The 23894-nt window shown below is 34.7% G+C and overlaps 1 protein-coding gene and 2 non-coding genes across 5 annotated transcripts in view; 1 reads left to right on the forward strand and 2 right to left on the reverse strand.

Moving 5' to 3' along the window:
• Window positions 1-23894, reverse strand: part of LOC122631724 (sestrin homolog) — a 92111-nt gene that overhangs the window by 34588 nt on the left and 33629 nt on the right. For 2 of the 3 annotated variants that reach the window (XM_043817753.1, XM_043817754.1), the window contains exon 5: window positions 20450-20479. In XM_043817753.1, the coding sequence (XP_043673688.1) occupies window positions 20450-20479 (30 nt within the window). Of the gene's footprint in view, window positions 1-20376; window positions 20396-20449; window positions 20480-23894 lie in introns of those variants that run through there. The other variant, XM_043817756.1, reaches the window with a different exon arrangement.
• Window positions 2580-2652, reverse strand: Trnak-uuu. The gene has a single exon. It is a non-coding gene; the product is annotated as a tRNA-Lys (tRNA).
• On the forward strand, window positions 5197-5269 carry Trnak-cuu. Its single transcript has one exon. It is a non-coding gene; the product is annotated as a tRNA-Lys (tRNA).

Below are 23894 nucleotides of genomic sequence, written 5' to 3' on the forward strand. Positions count from 1 at the left end.
AAAAAAAAAAAAAGAAGAAAAGAAAAAAAAAACCGTGATAAAAGCGACGATTTATTACGTACGCAATGCACAACAAGAAAATAAATTAATGCAACGAGTAGCTGTTAATATCGAGAAAAAGGAAGAGAAGAAGGAAGGAGATATAGATAAGATTTAAAGATAGAGGTGTAAGATCATAGGATCGAGAATCGTGGATAGCGTGATTTCAAGGACAATGTCCCGCATTATTCTCGACTGTTCTTTGCCAAGGACGGGAACATGACTCTACTTATGAGCGAACAACGTTTAACGTATTTACGACATTGTCCGATCCTATCTGCACTCGATTTCAACGCCACGTAATCAAATAATCATGATATTACCTTCCCGATGATCTTTCAAATTGCTTTTGCAAAAAAAACATGTGATAACGAGTTGCACAAAAGCGTTATATTACGTTCGAAGGAAGACTTTTTCCGTATAAAAAATATTAGAAATTTATTAGATTCCATAAATATAAATATACATATCTTTTTTCTTCTTTTTTTTTTTTTTTTAGAATTAAAAAGTGATCTCTTGACGAGAATATATACGCATAGGTATATCTATGTTTCCTTCTCTGTTTTTTAAATTCCTCAAATGACGGATAATTTAAAAAATGTTTCGGTTAGATGAAAAGAAAAGATAGAAACACGTGCAACCGCGTAGAAAAGAGAAAGGAGTTTACGAGAAAGCGAACATGTGTTAGATGTTTTTTATTTCGTAAAAAGAAGAGATAAAAAAAGACTAAAAAAAAAAAAAAGAAGGAAAGAAAGAAAGAAAAAAAAACGTCGAATATAGCATCGTAGTAAAGAGAAAAAAACGTGGGAGTCCAACGAGCCAGGGAGTCTTGTGAATCATATAAACAAAGAGGGAAGAAGATTTGTGGCAGTGCCATGCTTGAAGATACCATTAGATTTCGTTCGTAGACTTCGAAATTAGAAGCGAAAAGAACGAGGCCAACGTACGTGCCTTCGAAGAAAGCTCGTTTTCTCTCCCTCTCTTTTAACACCGTATCCCATTCTTATTTATTTTCTTTACTTTTTCTTTCTTTCGTTGAATAAATAAATGAATAAAAAAAAAAAAAAAAAAAAAAAGAAAGAAAGAAAGAAAAATAAAAAGAAAAAAGAAAAAATAAGAAGAAGAATATGTTGATTCTCAACGCACCTTATCTTCGCATTCTTCGAAGAAGATAAATTCGCAAGCACAATCGATTAGAACAATCGTTCAAACATTCGACGTTTACATTAAAAAAAAAAAAAAAAGAAAAAGAAAAAGGAGAATGAAAAAAAAAAAAAAAACAAAAATTCATTAACGCGTTAGATTTATCCGTATAAATTTTATTTAATTTACGAGTAGGCGAAGCATATATGATAGGTATAGCTTTGCAATCGTGAATCCATAATATTCTAAAGGAACGACGTTGTCGACTAGTAATGTGGAATACGCGGCACGTTGGATTAACATAAGTATGTATATGCAAATCGTCTTCGAGCACTATGTGTAATACGTTTCCATGTGCGCGAGTTTGTTCACGACAAAGACGAAGAAAGTCATATGGTAGTAGTACGTGGACGTGCCTGTTTGTGCAAAATCGCGCAATGCCGAGACTCGTAAGGGAAATACTTGCGTACGTATTTAGTTATGTACGTACACCACTGTTATTTCTTGCATTTCCACGAATCGTTATCGAATTCACGATAAATACGCTGCTCGATGATGACGATAAAATGTGAATACGTTCCCCGTTTTAACTTACGTACGAGAATCCACCTACGATAATCAGCCTCCGCCTATGGATTTCACTCGATGCGAGAATATCATCGTAATGTGAATCATGTGTGTGAGAATCGAGTTACGAGGCGTATCGAAAAATATGAACGTCGATACGATCGACGAGGAAATAATATGGTTGTGGAAAATGTTCTTGAAAAATTAACCAAAAACGATTCGAAACGATGGACTCCCGTCAGATATCATTCTCACGTTATTTTCAAAAATTACTAGCCCTTCAAGCAAAATATTCTCTTACGTGAGTATTGCAATGTTTTGAGTTTCTGTTTTCCTTTTCTGAATATTTCTCTCTCTCTCTCTCTCTCTCTCTCTCTCTCTCTCTCTCTCTCTCTCTCTCTTTCTTTCTTTCTTAAAATATAAATGTTGTAATTTTACGATATATAATTTAGAGTAAATTCAATGGCGACCTATGCATTAGCCTTAGCCATATTTGCAACTTGGTTCACCGACTGGAAAGTTATTTGTACTCGTATTCCCTTTTATCGTGGTAAATTCAAAAAAGAGCATTGAAGAAAATCTTCGATCTAATGATGAAGATTGTCATATGAAATAAATGTCGCGGATATACGTTTATATACGATGAATAATAAAATATATAATCAAATTATATATACAACAAAATAAATCTATAATAAAATAATAATAAAATTACATAAAAAAAAATAAATAATAAAAATTAATTGGTTAATAATAATAATAATATTACGGAAACATGAAACAATTTAATTGTGAAGTCGGGAAAAGAAAAAAAAAAGAAAAAAAAAATTCGCCCGAACAGGGACTCGAACCCTGGACCCTCAGATTAAAAGTCTGATGCTCTACCGACTGAGCTATCCGGGCGCCTTGAAGACTACGTCCGAATTATATCTTATAAACCAGACTTCTGCTCTTTTACGCTGTTATATTTATTAAAATACTCGGTAAATACAATAACAATTGTCTTATAATTAATACTAATTGCGAACTAAATATTTCGATTGAGCTAACAAGAGCTTCGTTCTAATTAATTTGCAAGTTATAATCTTACTTACGAACTGTTCCATTTAATTTGCCTTTATTATCAACGACCGTGTAATTGTCGTTGTTATAAAACACTTCGTAAATTACAATTTGCAAATCTGACCACGTACTCTATTCAAATAAAACTTTGGCGGTAACTTTGAAAGGAGAATAATCTCGAATGATCGACAATCGAAAACTTAACTATTATTCTTCGCACTGATTTCGATTTGCTATGATTTAACAAAAATCATAATAAGTAAGACGCAGTATCGAGTATTCATCCTTGACACGAAATATCACACATTTATATAAAATGAAATACATAGTTAAGTTGCAAGTACGGAGAGGTCAGAGAACGGATTATCGGAGGCTAATTAAGTATGTGTCATTTCAGCAAACAATCGTTCTCGTCTATGTTTTTCATTTTTTTCTTTCTTTCTTTCTTTATTATCATTTTTCATTTTTTATTTTTATTCATTTTTTGTGTCACACGTATAGCAATGAACCTGAAGAAACGAAAATTTCAAAACGGCAAAGTCAATCAATCGATATAATAATTTTAATTATTTTGCATTCGATCGTTTGATCGAGTGGAAATTATCGATCATTTATTGACGTACGAATTAATATAGGAATACAAAATCTCAATATGGAATATAGGTTTCTTTTAATTTCGGTTTAACGCTGGACTAGCTTACTAGGGGTTACGATGAAAAACATGGCGTTGATGAGACATTAGTTTGATCAGGGTCGACGGACGACGTCCACCAACGAGAAGAGAGGATGAGGATGAGGACCAGAGAGAGAGAGAGAGAGAGAGAGAGAGAGAGAGAGAGAGAGAGAGAGAGAGAAAGAGAGAGAAAGAGGTCGATATTCTACATACGAAGCAAGAAGATTCTTGACACGTTGCCAGTGACTTCCCAATGTGTCAAGTTCTCGATATTAGAAACGAGCGACGACAAAGGGTGTCTTTGTCAAGCTGCTTCTACCGGTCGATTGACAGAGCCCACGCGTCGCTACTTATTTTCTACTTTCTACACGAATGGACCGAACGTGATATTTTTATTCGCCCACTCGATGTTTGCCGTTTATCGCCAAGCAAGATTTATTTCCCACGTTGTTGAGGAAGCACTAACAAGCTTCAATAAACCTGCGATCGGTTGTTAGAATGCCATTAATAACGCACGACAATGTTATCTTTCTAATCCGCTAATACACGATCGAGGTTAGAATTATGAAATCAAACGATCGGCAAACTTGTTGCATCACAAGGAGCAGGGTCACGTTATAAAATGCAGTCGAAGGAACGGCTCGACTCTCTCTCTCTCTCTCTCTCTCTCTCTCTCTCTCTCTCTCTCTCTTTCTTTTTCTTTTTCTCTGTGATTTATTAACGAGTAACTCGTATGATGACAAGAGTTTAAAAGAAAATTGCACAAAGTAACGATATATTTTTACGAGCATTACGTTATTCTCTCATTATACATGTAAATTATATTAACATATTGCAAACAACTGATTTTGATCGTTACGTTAAATTTATCTTGAAGAATTTTTTTCAAACTTCAAACATCGTTATATCTATCGATAAATAAATTGATTTACTTCGAAAATACTTTTGCCTTTACTTTTATTTTTTTTAATGAATGATCGAGAATGAATTATACGGAACTGAACTTTCTATGCGCGAGATGAAAAGCTGGATGATTAATAGAGAAAACCCAATGATCGACCGCGTACATCGACCTAAGATTCAAACAAGCATATACACATAAACGTGCAGGCACACGAACATATACAAAGGGACGAGGATCGAGGGAACTCGAAGAGGGTGGATAAGAATTTCACGTTGCTAGCTAGTATCTCCTCTGGCTAGTTTCCAATATTAAAGTTCTCAAATATAGCTACCTAATGCTACTTTTACAATGAATCTTCTACTAGATTTCAACTTGGTAGCTCGAATAAAAAAAAAAAAAAAAAATAATAAAAAAAATAAAAAGAAAGAAAGAAAAAAATTCTAAAATTATAGGCAACATCCGATGAAACGATTTTAAACGTGCGAAACAATCGATTTCTTTTTAAATCCGATCATTCCCAAGATCTATTCTTATTCGTTCGAATTTCATTTTGAGTACGTTCAAGTTAATCGATCTAATTTAAGCTTACGGTTGTTGATCGCACAAACTACGCAAGAATATTCTTTCGACTTACGGCCAACTTATTTTTAGTTAAACATTCGCGCTCAATAGATATCTCGGATCGAATTTATTAAAACTTTTGATGTCCCGTTAATGGAATTACTTTGTCTTACGAAATGAAAGAGAAAAAGAATTTATTTTGAAAATAGAAGCTCGGATATGCTTGTTAACCCTAAAATTTTCATCAGCCCGGCTAGCTCAGTCGGTAGAGCATGAGACTCTTAATCTCAGGGTCGTGGGTTCGAGCCCCACGTTGGGCGACTATTTTTTTTTTCTTCTTCAATTTCTAAGTACCTATAACTTATTCATACTCTATTAATTATGAACGCTTTAAACTACTATTTATTTTTATCCAATCCGAAATTACAACGTGTAAACACACATACACATACAGAGAGAGAGAGAGAGAGAGAGAGAGAGACAAAAGAAATGAGAAAAACTCTTTCGTCACTATTTGACGTAAAACTTCGATATAAATATAAAAACGAGATAAACAACGAACTCTGACGTTACTTGGCAAATATTTTACTAATGCATTACGAACAATGTTAAATAAATGAAGTCTTTTTTTCGCGAGTCGATCGCTTGCAATATTGCAACTTAATCGTACGAAACAAATCCCAAAATAAATATTAATTATAATGAATATATTAATTAATAAACACACGGGTTAACCGATCAATAGTTGGATTCGTAGTAACTATTGAAATATCATCCGGGTGGATAAACTCGTATAGGAGGGTCGGTAAATTGAAAACTCGGTATCAGGTAGAAAGATTCAGAGAAATCCAAGTATTCGGGTAAGCGGAATAGAACACTGTGGTGCCAGGTGTTTCGGTGAGTTATTTTCGATTACGGTTTCACTCACTGCCAAGGGATAGAGGGGCTGCTTCTGTAGAGTTGTGTATTTTTAGTGATGCGCGGCATGCGGCACAACGCGGCAATGTTTCGACACAACCCGAAATAAAATGTTTATCGAACGATGCAGTGAAAATGCACGGAAGATGCTGATGGGAAAAGAGAAGAGTGGAGTGGAGAGAAGCGGAGAGAAGAGAACTTGTTTATCTTCCCTTTCTACCTCTCTCCTCTTTTTCCTTCGTCATTATGACGAACAAAAGTAAATCTTTCGGTCGGAATAATTTGCCAAATCAAGGAAGAAAAATGAAAAATACATTTATCAAAGCATCTCATACCTTTGGCGAATGTTCCCGATGGCACAGAGCAAATAGGAAATTCGAAATCGTTACGTAAGATTTAGGAAGAACAATGAAGTCATTGATTCGAGTTATCTTGACGATAATAAGAGAGCTACATGATGTTTGCTTGTAAATTTAAGCACAGACCTTTCGTTCTTGCATATGCGCACATGAGGAAACGTCGATTCGTTAATTGCCATTGAAGTTATTCTCGCAAAATATGTAGAAAAGTATCATAAAAAAAAAATAAATTGAGTATGATATCGGTTTTTTTTTTCTTGTTTTATTATATATTACGATGAATTATTCCTTGTCGGAGAATACGTCCGATAGAAAATAAATTTAGATCCGATTCAATTTTGTTACGTGTTTCTATAATCAATCGAGTACACGAATACATTGATAATTAATGTTTACGTTTCTACGATCGCGAAACCACTTTTTGATTTCGTTAGATAAATTAAAAAAAAGAAAAAATATACGTTAAGAAAATGATGTCAATTATAAAAGAAAAGATCGAAGATAATATATTAAACCGGTACACTAACTTCTAGAGCTTAACGAACACGTTCGTTCCACGTGATATGGCGAAGCGTACAAGTGCTCACGTGCGTGCGATCCCCCTTGACGTATGTATGTATGTATGTAAGTATATATGTATTTATGTATGTATATATATATATATATGTATGTACAAACATACAATATAACGATGCGAGAACGTGGACAAGAAGGAGATAGGTAAAACTAGTTAGAGTGTCTGTGTCTGTGTGCTCGGTGCAAATTTTCGCGCGTTTATTTCCAGAGTAAGACAAATCTCAAGTTTGATTTTTACGAAGAAAAAAAAAAAAAAAATATATATATATATATATATATAAAGAAACGAAAAAACACAGGAAAAAAAAAGAAAAAGAAATGTCCTATCCAAATCTACAAATATATTTGTTTACATTGACGATCGTCTTTAAAAGTATCGAATCTAAATAGAACTTGGCTTTCACCGAGAAGAAAAACGATCCATAAAAGAAATAAAATATAGAAGAAGAAAAGGCGAAGCAACAGGTGGTCGTGTACGCTTTCCCAAAAACCACTCGATTGCAAACTTACTAAAGTAATTACGGAAGGACGATCTTAACTGTTCTGTTGGTTTCGTTTCTTTATCCATACATACGATCATTGAAATTACATATAATTGCGTGCACGAAAAAAATATATGTACCGTATGAAGATACAATATAGGTATATCAACATATATGGAATATGCATATATAAATACATATATATATATATATATCTTAGGTTCGAAGGAAGCATGAATCATACTCGCTTCTCCTCCACTAAAATCAACTCATTGTATATAAGTTCAGCGAGCTGCAAGACGAAATGATACGAAGAGAAAGTTTCGATCGTTCGCTACGATACACATTATCATTAATGCGATAACCATCGTTCCTTCTGGTAATTGCTAATTATACTAGCTTTCCTTCTCTCTCTTTCGCTCTCTTTCTCTCTCTCTCTCTCTCCCTCTCTCATTCTCCTTTTTCTTTTTTTTACTCTAACACGTTAATCGTTCGCTACGAATTTATAATTTGCTTACTAATTATCCCAAGTGTTCGTGATACAATTTTTCTTTCTATGTATCGGTAAAGTAGATATCTATTATTTTTCAAACCAGTACGATATTATATGGCGTTTTAATGGATTTATTATAATCAATACAGTGGTCGAAAAGATATTATAAATTACTTTCTCCTTTCTTGCATGAAACCAGTTTCGTTTTGCGATGGAAATTAAAGAAATAATCGAGTTTCATAAAAAACGTATCTTATATGTGTGTATATATATATATATATATATATATATATATATATATGTACGATCGCGTTTGAAATCGTTTCTATTACTATGTAGGTTGCATTTACGGTAAGAAAAAAATTTTATCGTTTTATCACCAATATCTCTCGAACATTTCTCTGTCGATTATATACTTTCGAGGACAATGGCACAGGAAAGAGGATGACAAAGTCAAATTAATATACATCGGCGTACATAGAGGAGAGAAGAGCACGTCACTTTTGGACGAACAATTCCTCATTGTATTATCTTGGCTTATACGAATAGATACGTACTACCTTCATAATGTGCCCGTAATCATACAATGAGGATACTCCATTGTCATTTTAATCTGACAAATCGATCGAGACCACTCGACGATTTGTGTTCGACATTAAAATAAACGCGAAGAGGTTGACGAATACACGAGTTCTTTTTCTTCACTCTCCATCCCTCCTCCCACTCCAAAAGAGAAAAGAAAGAAAGAATGAAAGAGATAAGAAAACAAAGAGAAAGTTATATTAATCGTTTTCCGAGTTGGCAACTTACATTGGCAAACGTTTCATAAAATCATTTAATCCTTGATAATGTAATTACACGTCGATCGAAGCTCCCTATCGAAAGGATTTATATATTCTACTTCCTATCTTAGTTCTAACCGCAATGGAACACAATGACAGACATTTTCACGGCTTCCATTAGTAATTTAATCATTCAAGATGCATCAAGAGAGCTCTTCCAAGCTGACTTAGGATTATACGGATTTAAAGCTGTTAAGACACACACATCTGTGTATACGCGCGCGCACATGTGTCTTTGTGTGTGTGTGTGTGTCTCTTATCGAAAATTGTAGGGACGGTGAGGACGAGTAGAAAGATAGAGAAAAGAGTATAGAATGCGTCTAGCATTATCGAATATTTTTGGCACGGTCGATGATTATAAGAACGAGAACTCATTGAAACCAGATTAGGTCGGTAGGCAATTGATATTATCGCTAAAGCTACAATATGTTACGAGAGAATTCATACGGCCAAACATGCGGTCGTGAACGCCTGCATAGAAGATAACACAAGGAGTAGTAGCAAGCTGCTTCATACCCGAGGTTATTATTTTACGTAACGAACTACAAGTAGATATATTTCGAGCACTTTGTACTATCTATTATCACGACATTTTCGATTTTATAAATCGTGAGACGTAGTTTGTCCAAGTGCTTCCGTATAAATCTCGGGTTATCGAGTTTAATCGACTTCTCGTTTCGAACTGTCTCCTTTCGAAAACAAAAGGAGAAACCGCTAAGTGATAATAATATAATAATAATAAGAATAATAAGAATAATAATCATATTACTTTGAAATATTCTCTGAAGAAAAACGTTTGATATAACGAGAAAAGAGAGAGAGAGAGAGAGAGAGAGAGAGATAGAGATAGAGACTAAATTTGAATTAATCGATTTGTAATTTGAAGTAGAAATGATCGAAGATTTCAAAAGCGCGATAAAATAAGCTCGTATAGTTTAAGAAATCTGTGAAAGCGTACATTCAATCGTAGTGCCGTATTAGACGAGAGTACAAACAAGTAGATAAACGAATCGTCGAAGCGTTGACCTAATTACGGCTTCTCGGTAGACCTTCGTAGTGGGAGGCAATGGCGCAGCAAAGCTTCAGCTCTACTTCATTGCAAAGGCACAAAGGAAGCTAACATATGTATCCTGCCATCTCAGTTTCCTCTCGCGTTCTCTAACCACGTGATACCTCCCTGTCAAATGTGCGTGCTATGTGCAATAAGATAGGCCTTTTTTGTTATTTTAATTCAAACGGAAGCCGTAGCTACATTTAGGAAGATAACATCGATCTTTTTATTTATATTTATGGTGTTGTCGAATGCACCCGAGCGTTTAATTACTTCTAACTTTGAGATTGTGTAGTTGTTTAAAAGAAGAGAGAGAGAGAGAGAAAGAGAGAGAGAGAGAGAGAGAGAGAGAGAAGATATATTTTTTATGTTATTTATCCAGATTACATGGTTTACGGATATTTAACATAGAAAATTTATATTTTTGATCTTGATAATTTAAACGCATTAATGAAATTTACTATGACCGTGGATATTAATTATTTTCACGATTTACGGAATGATTAATATATTTTTCATATTCACGTATAGTTTATTAAAAACGAAATCTCGTTTCGGTATATAAATTCAATCGTATCGCTCGAAATACAAAGTACGTTTCGTAATTTTGTATTTTTTCATGATTTCATTTATTTTTTTACCAACATGTAATTTTATTTAACATATATAGGTTCCGTGTATATCTCTTACATGAGTCTTGAGATAGACTAACAGTACACATACACGAACAATAATCCACTTACATGCGGAACGAAATCGCCGCTTCGTTTCCCCGGACGATGAGTGTCAATTAAATAACCTCTCATTATTGAGTTTACGCAATGTATTGTAGAAGGCGGAACGAGCGAATTAAATCTATCTGTAATGTGTAACCGATAGGAACGTACACGAACATTCTAACGAAATATATTTATATCTCGTTTTTCTTAAAAGTCCATTCGAACTGGAAGATTTTTTTATAAATGAAATATACTTAAATGACTTTTAATAACAAATACTGCATTATCCGACTATAAAGTTATATAGGTATAGATAATAATTAGTTTCGAATAATCAACAAAATGTTTCATCATGTATCTTAAAAAGAAATAAAAATAAAAAATAAAAAAAAAAAAAAATTGAAGAAAAAGAAGGAAAAGAGAAAATATAAAGAAAGAAAAAGAAAACGTTCATTTATAAATCGTTCGTTTGAACAAATCGAAAGAACAACTTAATGAATATTAATATCATCGAAGAACGGCAGCTTTATTCAAGGGACGATTAAAGAGATAAGCGTTGGAAAAAGTGTTGAAACGATGATCATAGCTCGTTTATCGCTCGAATCGTCGTCATCGGCCTTCGGTGCATCAGAAAAGATAACGAAGTATCGGGAAAGGCGCTTGCTTTCGAAGGAGAACCTCTTGACATAACTTGACACCGGCGTAGCGGCAGCTGCAAGAATTCACGCGGATGCGAAAGATAACCACGTGCATTTCGAACAATACGCTAATCGTTCCATCATTATCATATTGTTTCCGTTTAATAGATCATCTATATATAGGTACATATATATACATGTGTACATATATATATATATGCATCATACATGTACTCTACATATATAGTTATACATACATAAAACTCATATATATAAATAGATATATATACTCAGTATATATATATATATATATATATTATATATATTATAAGAGTATATATATATGTATCTATACATATATGTCTGTGTGTGTGTGTGTGTGTATATATAAAACTTATATAATCTATCTAACTTTATATATATATATATATACACAAATATACATACATACATATATACAGTGTCTCAATGAAAAGTATCTACCAGGATTATTATGAAAGCTAATGAAAATATTTTTGAAAAAATCACTAGATTTCATAATAATCTTATGGACACTTCGTTGAAACACTTTATATATATATATATATATTTATTTATTTGAATATTTATTATTTATTATTGCAAATAAAGAAGCATAGCCTTTTAACGTGCGGTTCGCGTATCACTTACTCGTTAACGAAAAATCGATCGAGCCTTTCTCGAGAACTCTCTCGTGTGCATTTCTATGTTTCTACGTTCGGTATGCGAACGATAAGTCGATTGTTATTTCGAACGTGTTCTACGGTTTACCATCGACACATAGGCTCACGTATGTGGGTACTTGTAATGCGTGACATCATCTCGAAATACGTGCAGAGAGGAGTTTGACGAGCGAGCGAACGAAGCGAAGGCTCTGCACTTGCAATAACAACGACGAGAACCGCCCAAGGTCTGGCATAAAAATCAAGCGCCATAGAAGCATAAAACTCGCCGTAATTGACGCCGCCGACGAGTCTTCTCGATGTTTTACGCTTCGACTATTTGAAGATTTACATTTTAGAGAAGACAAGAAAAGAAAAAAGAAAAAAAGAAAAAAGAAAAGAGAAGAAAAAAAAAATATCGAAATATCAACGAAACGATAAACGACACGTAACGCCTTATCGTACTGCAGTTTTCGAACTAAATAGATAAACTCGGTCCTCATCTTTCGATGAAAACGTAAACACGTAAAAAAGAATCGTAACGAATCACCGACAATGTTTAGAACGAATGGGAAAGAAGATCGCGTTATACATTTATGTCGGTTACATATTTATATCGCATCTTTTTATCATCATCTTCGCTTGCTCGATGAAACGGCCAAGCAACGATCTATACTTATCTATTCTTCGCATTTGGATCGTACCACTCTCTCATATTTTACTGTAGGATCTCATCGCCGTTTCATTCGTATTAATCTTCACGTTCGAAAAATGTTACGTCGTAAAAATGCGTGACGCCATTGCATTTTTACAAGAATGTTTGCAATAAAGTATGATATCAAAAACCTCCATTGGTGAGACGAAGCGAACTTGAGGAGATGTTTTATTTGAAAAGAGAGGAAGAAAGGAATTTGGCATATAGTCGAATACGTCTGCTCTATTTTCGATCTGAAACGCAATAACAAGCTCGATAGCGATTCGTCTCGATAGAACCAAATATTGTTTTCGTTTACGAAAATCGAAAGATCTATAAGTCGTTTAGCGTTTATCGATTGAAACGAGCTAAATGATACGAATACTTGCTTCGTCGAAGACAACGAGCATCGTTGATTTACTTCGATGGATTTCTTTCTTTTTTTTTTTTTCGTTTAATTTAGAAACAGTCTAGCCTTGAAAAAAGAAAAGAAAGAAAAAGAAAAAGGAACGAAACTGCTTCGTTCGTAACGTTTGTCGGTAACGTTCGCTACGATACACTTGCCGTTTAACAAAATACAGTGGGCTGCTTTGTCTTTCTTTTACCCGACCTACTTTTCTTGTTTTTCAACGATCTACCTAGTTAGAAGAAGCTTAGAAAGAGATATAGAGTATCGAGTGATAAATGAAAGCTTTGCTAAGCGAACTCGATCGTTGTATACTCGATCACTAAAAGGATAACTCTTCATTGCTCGTCTACTCATCGAATCGTTTATTCATATACTTCTTTTCAAATTCGAACGATCGAAGAAAAAGATTTCACCAAGGGAAAATTGTTTATCGAACGAACCGGAAGCTCTCTTAGCATTATGTATAAAAGACATTTCTTCAATGTTATAGTCGATCTTTCAACGACTCTTGCAGTCAAGTACGATAGCAAGGCGTTTGACCCCACGATATGTCGCGGCTGGACTATAATCCGGTAGGATGACGTAGCTGCCATAACTTTTGATGCGCGTTATTCAACGGCATTATACCAAGCTGAAGGGGGCGAAAAGAGAGAGAGAGAGAGAGAGAGAGAGAGAGAGAGAGGGAAAGTATAGGGAATACAACGCACGCGCATATTTTATGGGTGTGTGACATATCTTCAATTACGATTACCAGATACGAGACAACTAGTCATCCCGACTAAGTATGTATTTTTCTGAATCGATAAACGCATCGTTATTGACGCGTATCAGCGTCCACTTCGAAATAAAAACGTCGTTCGAGAATCGCTCGAAATTTATAAAGCCGTTAATAGCGTGAATCTATCCTCAGTCACGTCCAAATAAGTAAATATCAGTACAAGTGTCAACGGGGACGATCGTTGACACATTTACCGATCGCGAGGGTTGGACGAACGATTATTGTGACTGACCCTTCGAACTCTTATCGAATTTCTCTCTACTCTCTTATGATTATCGCTATCTGCGAAACGTCAGACGTGAACAAAAAAAAAAAAAAATAGAAAGAAAAGAAAAAAGAAAAAATTAAAAGACAAAATAAAAAGGTCTATGAGCTTGGCCGTTATTAACCAATTATCGAGGTCCCTTCTAGTTTATCGTTTATCGTACGAAAAAAATGAAATTTCGTCTTTCTCTTTCTCTCTCTCTCTTTCTCTTTCTCTTTCTTTTGTAAAAAAAAAAGAGTGCAAAAAATGCAGTTTGCTTTAACTCGCTTGTCTCCATTTTATCATCACGAGCCTCGAATAAATCATTGAACCCAGGCGCGATAAGAGCTAGCATACGATGCAGGCAAATTCTAGACTTTTTTTTTCACTTTTTTCCCAATTGGAAGACATCGATTCTGTTAGACTAATTCTACGTTTTTCTTCTTCTCTCTCTCTCTCTCTCTCTCTCTCTCTCTCTCTCTCTCTCTCTCTCTGTCTCTCTTTCTCTTTCTCTACCCATCGTAATCGATTCGCGCAATTAGCATGCAATCGAAGCAAGACTAACGTCAATTTCGTTAGTCATCCGTTTCCGAGCTTTTCCTCGCTTCTCCATTTCTTTCTCCTTCTTTCATATTTATCTCCCCCATTCTTCAATATTTCCTTCCTTATCACGACTATACGCAAAAATATAGGATAGAGTTGGTGCATTAATGGTGGAGAAAAAAAGTAAAGAAAAGAAGAAGAAAAAAAGAGAGAGAGAGAAAAGTAGAAAAAGAAAATAGAATCAGAGTCGGCCAATGAACGCAATCCGGTTTAAGTGCAACGTTCAAACTTATTTTACGCGTGCCTGTTTTACTCACGATATCTTGGAATTTAAAAAAAAAAAAAAAAAAAAAGAAAAAGAAGAGAAAAAAGAAACAATTATTGTTATTGTCCAAAAGAAGAGAGACAAGATTAATAAAACTCGATCCGAATCTTAATGAACGAAAAGAAACATTTTAAAAGTAACGTTGCTACCGACTTGGACGTTGATCGTTTTTATTAAACATTATCGTATTTTATCATAGAGATCAGAAAAAAAAAAGAAAAAAAGAAAAACGAATAGTACTTTGTACTCACGTCAATTAAGTGTTCGTTAAATGAGAAATGTAGAACGCGTCACATAGTCTACTAGCCTAACAATCTACCTCTCGCCCCTCTTATTGGTTTTATTATCTGTCAGACACAAATCAGTTGTAAACTAGAGGAAAAAAAGAGAGGAGGCAGAGAGAGGGAGTTTACGAGATCGTTAAATTATTTCTAAGGAATGCCAGAATACTTGGAAAATCAAGTTGATTCTCGAATCGGACGACACGTGGAAAAGATTTGCCGACCGGCCGGCGCCTTGCCCGAATTCTTCTTCTTCCTCTTCCTCTTTCTCATTTTTAATAGATCGCGAAATATTTGTTAAATGCCACGTGAGTCTCACGCAAAAGACACGTCGTTTTCGCGTGTATCTTTTCTAAACGATTGTTTACCTAATCCACCTTTGCCGGAACGGGGTTCGATCTCCCATTCTCCGCAGTCGCGTAACATTCGCGATGAATAGTTCCTGACGATTTTGGCAATGCTCCACCGAATCACGCGTAAATTCCGCATCGTTACCGGCTCCGAAGTTGATTTCATTGCTTGTTACATGCACCGTTACGCTCGATTGGCTCGTCGACGGATCTCATCTTGAACGTGAAAATTACGAGTCTGGTATAATTTTATTTCACGTGCCAAATACTTGTCTAATGTATCGTTAATTTCAAATTTAAAATAGAAAAAACGAGAAGAAGAGAGAAGGACAGAAGAAAGGAGAAGAAAGAAAAAAAAAGAGAGAGAGAGAAACAAGAAAAAAAAAAAGGAAAGAAAAAACAAACGATCTTCTCGTTAAATCTTACAAACTTTTTATCCTAACGTAATTTAGGATCAATAAAAATATCAAAGATTACCGTGCCCATTTAACTGAACGTTCCTTGATGTAGTAATTAATAAGATATAACATTTTTTTCTTGAGAACGACGGAATGAAAATGAACGGACGTATCTACTTGTCATTATTTAAGTTTACACCGTTACCACCTTGTATCTTTCCTTTTCATCTTTTTTCTGGTTTTTCTTTTCTTTCTTTTTTTTTTTTTTTTCTTTCATTAAAACCTCTATTTCCATAGAATCAAATATGTAGACACGTTGATTCTTTCGGTTTTTTGAAACTTTCTTCGCGCCTTTTACCAGTCGACCTCGAGTAGAACCTTTCGACGATGGTTTATCCTTGACTCGTCTGACGAAAACAGCTATTAAAAGTTTCGCGTCTTTTACTTCCTCCTGCTCCTCCTCCTCCCTCTCCTCCTCTTCTTTTACTTCTCCTCCACCTTCTCCACCTCTTCTTCTTTCTCCTCTTCTTTACGCGTCTCCATTTTTGCGCATCGCGTGTTCGATCGCACGATCTTTACCTTTCTGATACTTTGGCGCCATTCTGTTAAGCGCATGCGCAAAAGACTCGAAAATTCGACGACGAAAGAAAGATATGTTAAACTCTTACAAACCAGATTAATTTTCATAATTATTCTCTATAAATGAAGGAAAGAAAAAAAAAGAAAAAAGGAAAAAAAAAGAAAAGAAGTAAGTTAGAAAATGAGAGTATTCGAAAGAAACACGAAGTTGACACGTGATGCACGTCTATGTTGATAAATATTTAAACAAAGATGCGATATGTCATTCGACGTTGTACTTTGTCTAGAAATTATCAGAACGAGAGGTAAGAAAATTCGATTGACATTTTGTTAATGTTATTATCCCGATTTAACGTTTAGAATTTGTTGATAAAAGTACAGATGAAAATATTTATCAATCGAACGAGTATATTTCGTTCGTTTAAAATTATAAATCATCAATTCAATACGAGATCGATCTACGTTTACCTTTTCAAAGAAATTTCGAATTATATTTACTCTATTATATCTAGTAAATACTTTAACATCATCTCACGCTCTTTGTTACGTATTTATATACAAAAAAGAAAGAAATAGTCACATACGAGTGTTCCAAAAAAAAAAAAAAGAGAGAGAAAGAAAAAGAAACGTTTTCATATCCTTTCTCGTAAAATTTTATTCGACCTTCCCCCTCTTCTACGTAATAGACTCAGCAAATTATATAACCGAATGCGTGAATCTTATCTTCGGCGCGTTCAATGATAATATCTTTCGATTGGTAAGTTAATTATTTATTGCCGTTATGCATATCGTAGATATGTATTAGTAGATGATATATAGTTACATGGTATGTGTATAAGTATATTCGATAAAAATCTATATATATATATATATATCTGTATATATATGCGTGCGTGTATGTATATATACATATATATGTATTATATACATACATACATACATACATACATACATACATACATACATACATACATACATACATACATACATATATATATATATCACTAGAGATTTTAATTCTGTTTATTAAAAGTCAACGACGCTCGACGGCACATCACCCTAGTGCTCCTCGAGGTCAGTTTTGCACACGCACACAAACGTATACATACATAGACGCATACTGCCACATGTTCCCATAAAGAACTGCTATCGTGATCGTGCGTATTTGTTTCTCGCCTAGCGTATCCGTTTACCAGAGCGCACGATGCCTAGAAAAATAGGGGCGTGCGAATAATCGTGCTTGCCCTGCCACGTGTCTATTTATATCGTTGTTAATTTAATCACGCTTATTCGGAACAGACAGCGTGTATGTGTGTGCGTACGAAAAAAAGAAAGAAAGAAAGAGATAGATAGATAGATAGATAGATAGATAGATAGATAGATATAGAGATAGATAGATAGATAGACAGATAGAGAGAGAGAGAGAGAGAGAGAAGCACTTATCCGGCGTGCCTAAAACTTCTCAGCAACGGTTCTTCTGTCGTATGGATGACAAAATTGACCTAATCTATCGATCTATAAATTTTTCTTTCCCGACTTTTATCACTCTTTTCATCGACAATGTTAAAAAGATAAAAAGAGAAAGAGAAAGAAGAACAGAGAGAGAGAGAGAGAGAGAGAGAGAGAGAGAGAGATACAGAGAGAGAGAGAGAGAGAAATACTCGGTAAGCACGAATAAAGATCGAATGCGTTTTCATTGCGCAAATCGTGTTCTATTTATTAATAGCAGCCGCGATTTGGCAACCACTGTTGTTTACCAAGATCGACCATATACGGTCGGCCGATGTGTATGCGCGAACGCGCGCGCGAGCGTTCGCGCTCGTGGCAGAGAGAAAACACGCGTGCGCTCGCTATTACGGAATTATTAATGTGTCGTACGAGTGTAGATCGTCCGTGTTTGTCTCTCTCTCTCTCTCTCTCTCTCTCTCTCTCTTTCTCTCTTTCTCTCTTTCTCTCTCTCTCTTTCTCTTATTGGCGGCAACGAGCTCATCCAGCGACCATGTTTTTTATTTCTTTTTTATATGCGTACATGTGCGTGCGTACGTGAGTTTTTTTCTTCCTCTTCTTCTTCTTCTTCTTCATCTTCTTCTTTTTTTAATCGACAAAATTTCGATCAGGAACGATTCGACGTACGATTATTTCGAATCGGTACGAAATTTTCCTCTTTCTCGTTGTTTGTCGCCATTTGCCGCCATTGCATTAAAAAAATCTTTCACAGAGTAGATTGCGATATTGACTTAGAGTTATCGGTAACACACCTCTACATTACCGCCGAGTTTGCACAAGAAATAACGTAGCGTTCGGGTGCACGATAACAAATCTTCAAATCGCGAGAGTAGGATCGTTTTATTACGTTCGACGACAATGAAATAAGAATACAAAATTTGAATAATAATAATAATAATAATCAGCGTGTATTTAGAACGTTTGATTGATTTATTTCGAATGGTAAGTTGCATAAATCTTTTGAAGGACCCCTTACTTACTTATTTACATATATATATATATATATGTATATATTATATATACTTATTTCTTTATCCATCTATCTTCCTTCATTCTCAACAATAATCGGAATAATATTAAGTCCGTGATCTACGTTTTGCACGAGTGTTTCACGAGACGAGAAGTCTACACGACTCTACGTTTCGTAGAGAACGTCCGTTCAAATTCGAATATGCGAATGCGAATTCCATTCTGTTTACAAGTAATATCTGGCAAGCTGACTAGGAGAGATCTCGTTGTTACCGTTGACACAGATATTTTCTTAATCTCTAAATGTACCTACGAGAGTAGCTTAAAGAAAACCTTCCCTTATAGACTCCGCCTATTGCAACCAATTTCATATTTAAACTCGAATTGCGGCATCGTTTTTCTTCGGGTCGTGCAACTTTGTTACGAGTAAATAGGCACGTGCTAGTTCGTTCGTTCGTTTCTTCGTTCGTTTCTTCGTTCGTTCGTTCGTTCGAGGAAAGTGAGGCCTGCCAAAAGGCATTAACCCAAATCCTTCTAATCTCTCGGAAAAGATTGCTACCTCTGCTCCGTTTGCGTTCGTTCGATTCAACCCGATTCGACTTAACTTAACTTAAGTTAGCGGAGACGTACGAACGATCGACGACCTCATTGGCCAGGTTTCTTTACACCTGCAAATACAAAAATTGCTCTCTCTCTCTCTCCCCCACCCTCTATCTCTCTTTATCTATCTATCTATCTGTTTATCTGTCTATCTATCTATCTCTTTTTTTTTTCTTTCTCTTTCTCTATCGTTATTTCCCGATGCCACTGCACCTGCCGGAATGTTCGTTCCTCTACGAGACGGAATACTAACGCGTTAAATAAAGTCGACCGAGATTTCCCTTTCCCTTCCAACTCTTCACCCTCTCATCCTCTCTTCACGTCCCGTCAGAAACATTTTTCTTCGCATTATCGCGAGAAAGGAGAAGCAAATTCGTCGAAGGCATTGCGAATAAATGCAATGGATGAAACACGTGGTTCAACGACCGAGTCGAGCGACTAATGAATTACTTCGGTGGAACCGAAGAAAATTATTCCGTAGGTTGCGTTGCGTAATCCACCTAAGAAGTATTGCGATTCCCCGCGCACGCTCCTTCGGGATCGACGAGATCAAGCTGGCTGGCCTGCGTCTCGAACTCGAACGATGAATATGAAGGAGAAAGATGACGAAACTGTGCCGAGAAATACGATAAAGATCTTTCACGCAGTTCTTATGATTCTGGCTATTATTCAAAAGTTTGCGCGTATGGAACTTTGAGGAAATCTTATTCTCTCTCTCTCTCTCTCTCTCTCTCTCTCTCTCTCTCTCCCCCTATTATTTTTTTTATTTTTTTTTTATATATATATATATATATTTTTTTTTTTTACGAAAATGATCTCCGAATTCGTTTCGACGTGCTCACTATTTCGCGACAAAGTACGATATAGATTTTCCTGATTCCAAATAGTTGCAAATTCTTGGCATTAGATCCCCCCCTAAACATCAAAATAAATCGGTTAAAGAGAGCGGCATCTGGCGGACCGCCAAGCAAAACATTTTCGAATTTCGCTTACCAGTTCGAACATCACCGAACGCTCATTGTACATCCAAAATGACATCCGTTCGTTATTTTTGGAGTGGACTCACCTTTTCATCGAGGTTGTTCAGATCCGGCAACTGAAATGCAAAACAATGTTATCGCATTAATATCAATTCGAGTATTCCATATAAGGTAATATCGTATTATCTTAAGCTCGATCGTAAATCTTTCATTTCCCCGAGAGAAACGCGTATTCCGATTGGAATAAGAACGAGCTATTACGAGACTACGGTCCAGATCAATTTTATCTTATCGTTCGACCTAAATTACTAGTTACTTTTAATTGAATAGAACGAAATGCTTGGTAAAAAAAAAAAAAAAAAAGGTAATACAATAGCACTCGTGATTATACGTTTCTAGAAAATTAATAAAGTACAATCCAGAATATCGTGTATCGCGCACGAGGATGAGTAATTTAATAATAAAGAAATGATTTCGAATGAACGAACCTGTTATCTTTGAAAATTTAATTGTTTATGTATTCTCTATTGTCTCAGATTCGATTCAAAAAGTTATAATCTCGAAAAATTATTACTTATGTCACTTTGCATATTTCCACAAAAAAAAAAAAAAAAGAAAAACTATATTACAAGTATATGATTATCATTAAACTTGCTTTTACGATCGAACGTAATCGAAATTTAAAAGACGGATAAACAAAACGGATCGTTCTATCTTGTCGATGTTTCATCGAAAACTGCGATCATTTTATACCGTCAACTTGACTAAGTCGTTAAGCATCGATTATCATATCATTTTGATATTCGAAATTAAAATTTGTGTTTCGAATCGCGAAGAAAAAAAGAAAGGGAAAAAAGAAAAAAAAAAAAAAGAAAGAAAAATAAAAAGATAAAAAAGGATTGCATCTCTGATAAACTTATCGAGATTTTTACGAGAACATCTGTTTGCAATATTCGTGGAAAAAAAAAGAAAAAGAAAAGAAAATATTTATTGTAACGCTTCCGTATTACGATCTTCTTTCTTTTCCATTTTACTACCAAGATTCGACTCGATAGTTCGACGAGAGCGCCGCCAATCCTCTGATCTATGAACTTCCAATCGCTAGGAGCAAAAAACTTATCCTGTTTTATCGGTTGAAAAATGTTGATAATGTAGAAAACAATTTTATCGCGCGTGATTACTCCTCCGGAAGATGTCCTGCCATACTTCTAAGCTTTTTCTCGAGTAGGCAGATTGAAGGAAATTGAAGGCAATTTGTATCAATCTGCTGTCCTGTCAGAATAATATACTCTCCTCGAGTATAGCGTGCTAGTGTCAATTTAACGCCCGATGTGTCGGCCCGTCTAATTAACCTTCGTTATTGTCGTTGGGTATCACATAAGAGGGAATTTCCGTGACACGAAACAAAAAGTACATGGCTTCTCATTTTCCATGACCCCCATTTCCGCAAGAGATTCAAAAACGAATAAATGATAATGAGAAAATAACGAAAGCTTTTACCATTTTTTTTTTTTGCAACCCAATGTCGAAACGTCTTCGATTGTCTCGTTTAAAAATTATCATTAAAGAATTCTTTTACAAATTCATTCGTCTTCTTTAAAATCCCGTAATGATAAAAAAAAAAAAAAGAAATTTACAAATGTCTGCCATCGCGAGAAAGATTTTATCATATCGATTACCACAAGTTCACTACCGAAAGGTATTCGGTAATTAAGGAATTTTCAATAACGAATCGTAATTAGGTTAATATCAATTTTATCGCTCTCCGGTGTCGCGTTTACCATTCATTATTACTTTAGCCGTTCCATTCATGGATCGTAAACTAACGTGTCTAATTTATAAAATTTGTATAAAAAAAGAAAAAAGGAAAAAAGGAAAGAATAGAAAAAAAAAGAAAAGAGAGAGAAAAAGAAGTAGATACGACTGAACAAATCAAAAATAGGTCCATGACTTTCTTACAACGATCGTATTTCGAAGTTCACGTTTCTAGTTTACCTCGATCCGAATTAGAAAATACGATAGCCGAGGTATAAAAGCGTGACTCACGCGATCTACGAAGCTTCTCGTGATAATTAAATCCGATACGTTTTCAACGAAGTTAAAACTTCGTGTTCTCGATTGAAATTAAAAGAAGTTCCGGTGATTTTTCCTGCTAACAAAACGTCGGAAAAGTTACCTTCAAAAAATGTTAACGTAACGATTATCTCGTAATAATATGGAAATTATTTTAGCATTTACGATAACATTTAAAGGCCACGGTGTACAAAGCGTTACTGTTTTAAGGAGAATGGATCAATATATATATTACCTTGGAGACAGTCTCTACGAGACGCCTCGATAACGTATCTACGCAAACGTAACTACTTACGTAAATTTACGTTCACGTTACGATGAAGAACATGCCTTTTTAATTAAAAGATTCAAATTGAAGGTAATAATCATAAATACATTCGCTAACAATTCGCCTTCTAATTTTATTAAAAATATAAACAAATAATTATAGTTATATATTACAAATCGTACGATCGCGTCCTTTGAGATTCCTTAATAATCAGTCGTGGAAATTATGGTTACATATACATATACATATACATATACATATACATATACATATACATATATACATATACATATACATATTATATATATATATATATAATAGAAGGTGCCACACATATGTATTTACGCATACATACTACCAATACTAGTTTCCTATTTTCTTTTCTTTCTATGTATTCCTTCGAGAACGTCTTACGGTTTTATACGAACGGGACCGGTTGCACTCGTTCGATTATCAAGAGATCTAAAACGCTTATATTCGTGTCGATTCATGTATTGAAAACTTTTGAATACGCAACTAGCAAAATATCTTTAATGTTTGTCCCAAACGATAAAATGTTTAAAAGGAACAAGAAGAAGGAAAAAAAAAAACAAAGAAAAGAAAAAGAAAAACAAAAAGAAAAAAACGAGGGAAAAAGTTAAGAAGCAATAAAACGTTACGATAACGGAAAACGACGAAGGCGGAAGAAAGGAACGAGCTGCAAAACGCATCGCGATGCGTTTTCTTAAAAATACGAAGAAAAGGGGAGTATAGAAAGCGCATACATCCGATCTACGCTCAAACTTATTCAAATTTATACGATCGAAAGGCAAAAGACGCAAGCACAAAGGAAAGTTTGCCTGTAAGATATAACGTAAAGAACGAGTTCGAAGACCTACTCTCATCTTTGCTATCACGTACCATGGATTTTATGACTAACCCTAAAAAGCTATCATAAAACAAAAGTCATGTTAATATTCAGTGAAATTTCAATCTATTTCAGCATACTTATAGATTCTTGTTTTCATTCTATATATATATATATATATTTCAATAAAATATATAATATATAAGATATATATATATATATGATAAAAATTTCAAAAATAAGAATTATTATAATTTATTAAGATTATTAATGTAAGAATTATGGAAATAAATTATATCGATTGCAAATAATATCGTGATAATGATAACGAATAAATTAATTT

This window comes from Vespula pensylvanica, chromosome 9 (genome assembly GCF_014466175.1).
Source record: "Vespula pensylvanica isolate Volc-1 chromosome 9, ASM1446617v1, whole genome shotgun sequence".
Lineage (NCBI taxonomy): Eukaryota > Metazoa > Arthropoda > Insecta > Hymenoptera > Vespidae > Vespula > Vespula pensylvanica.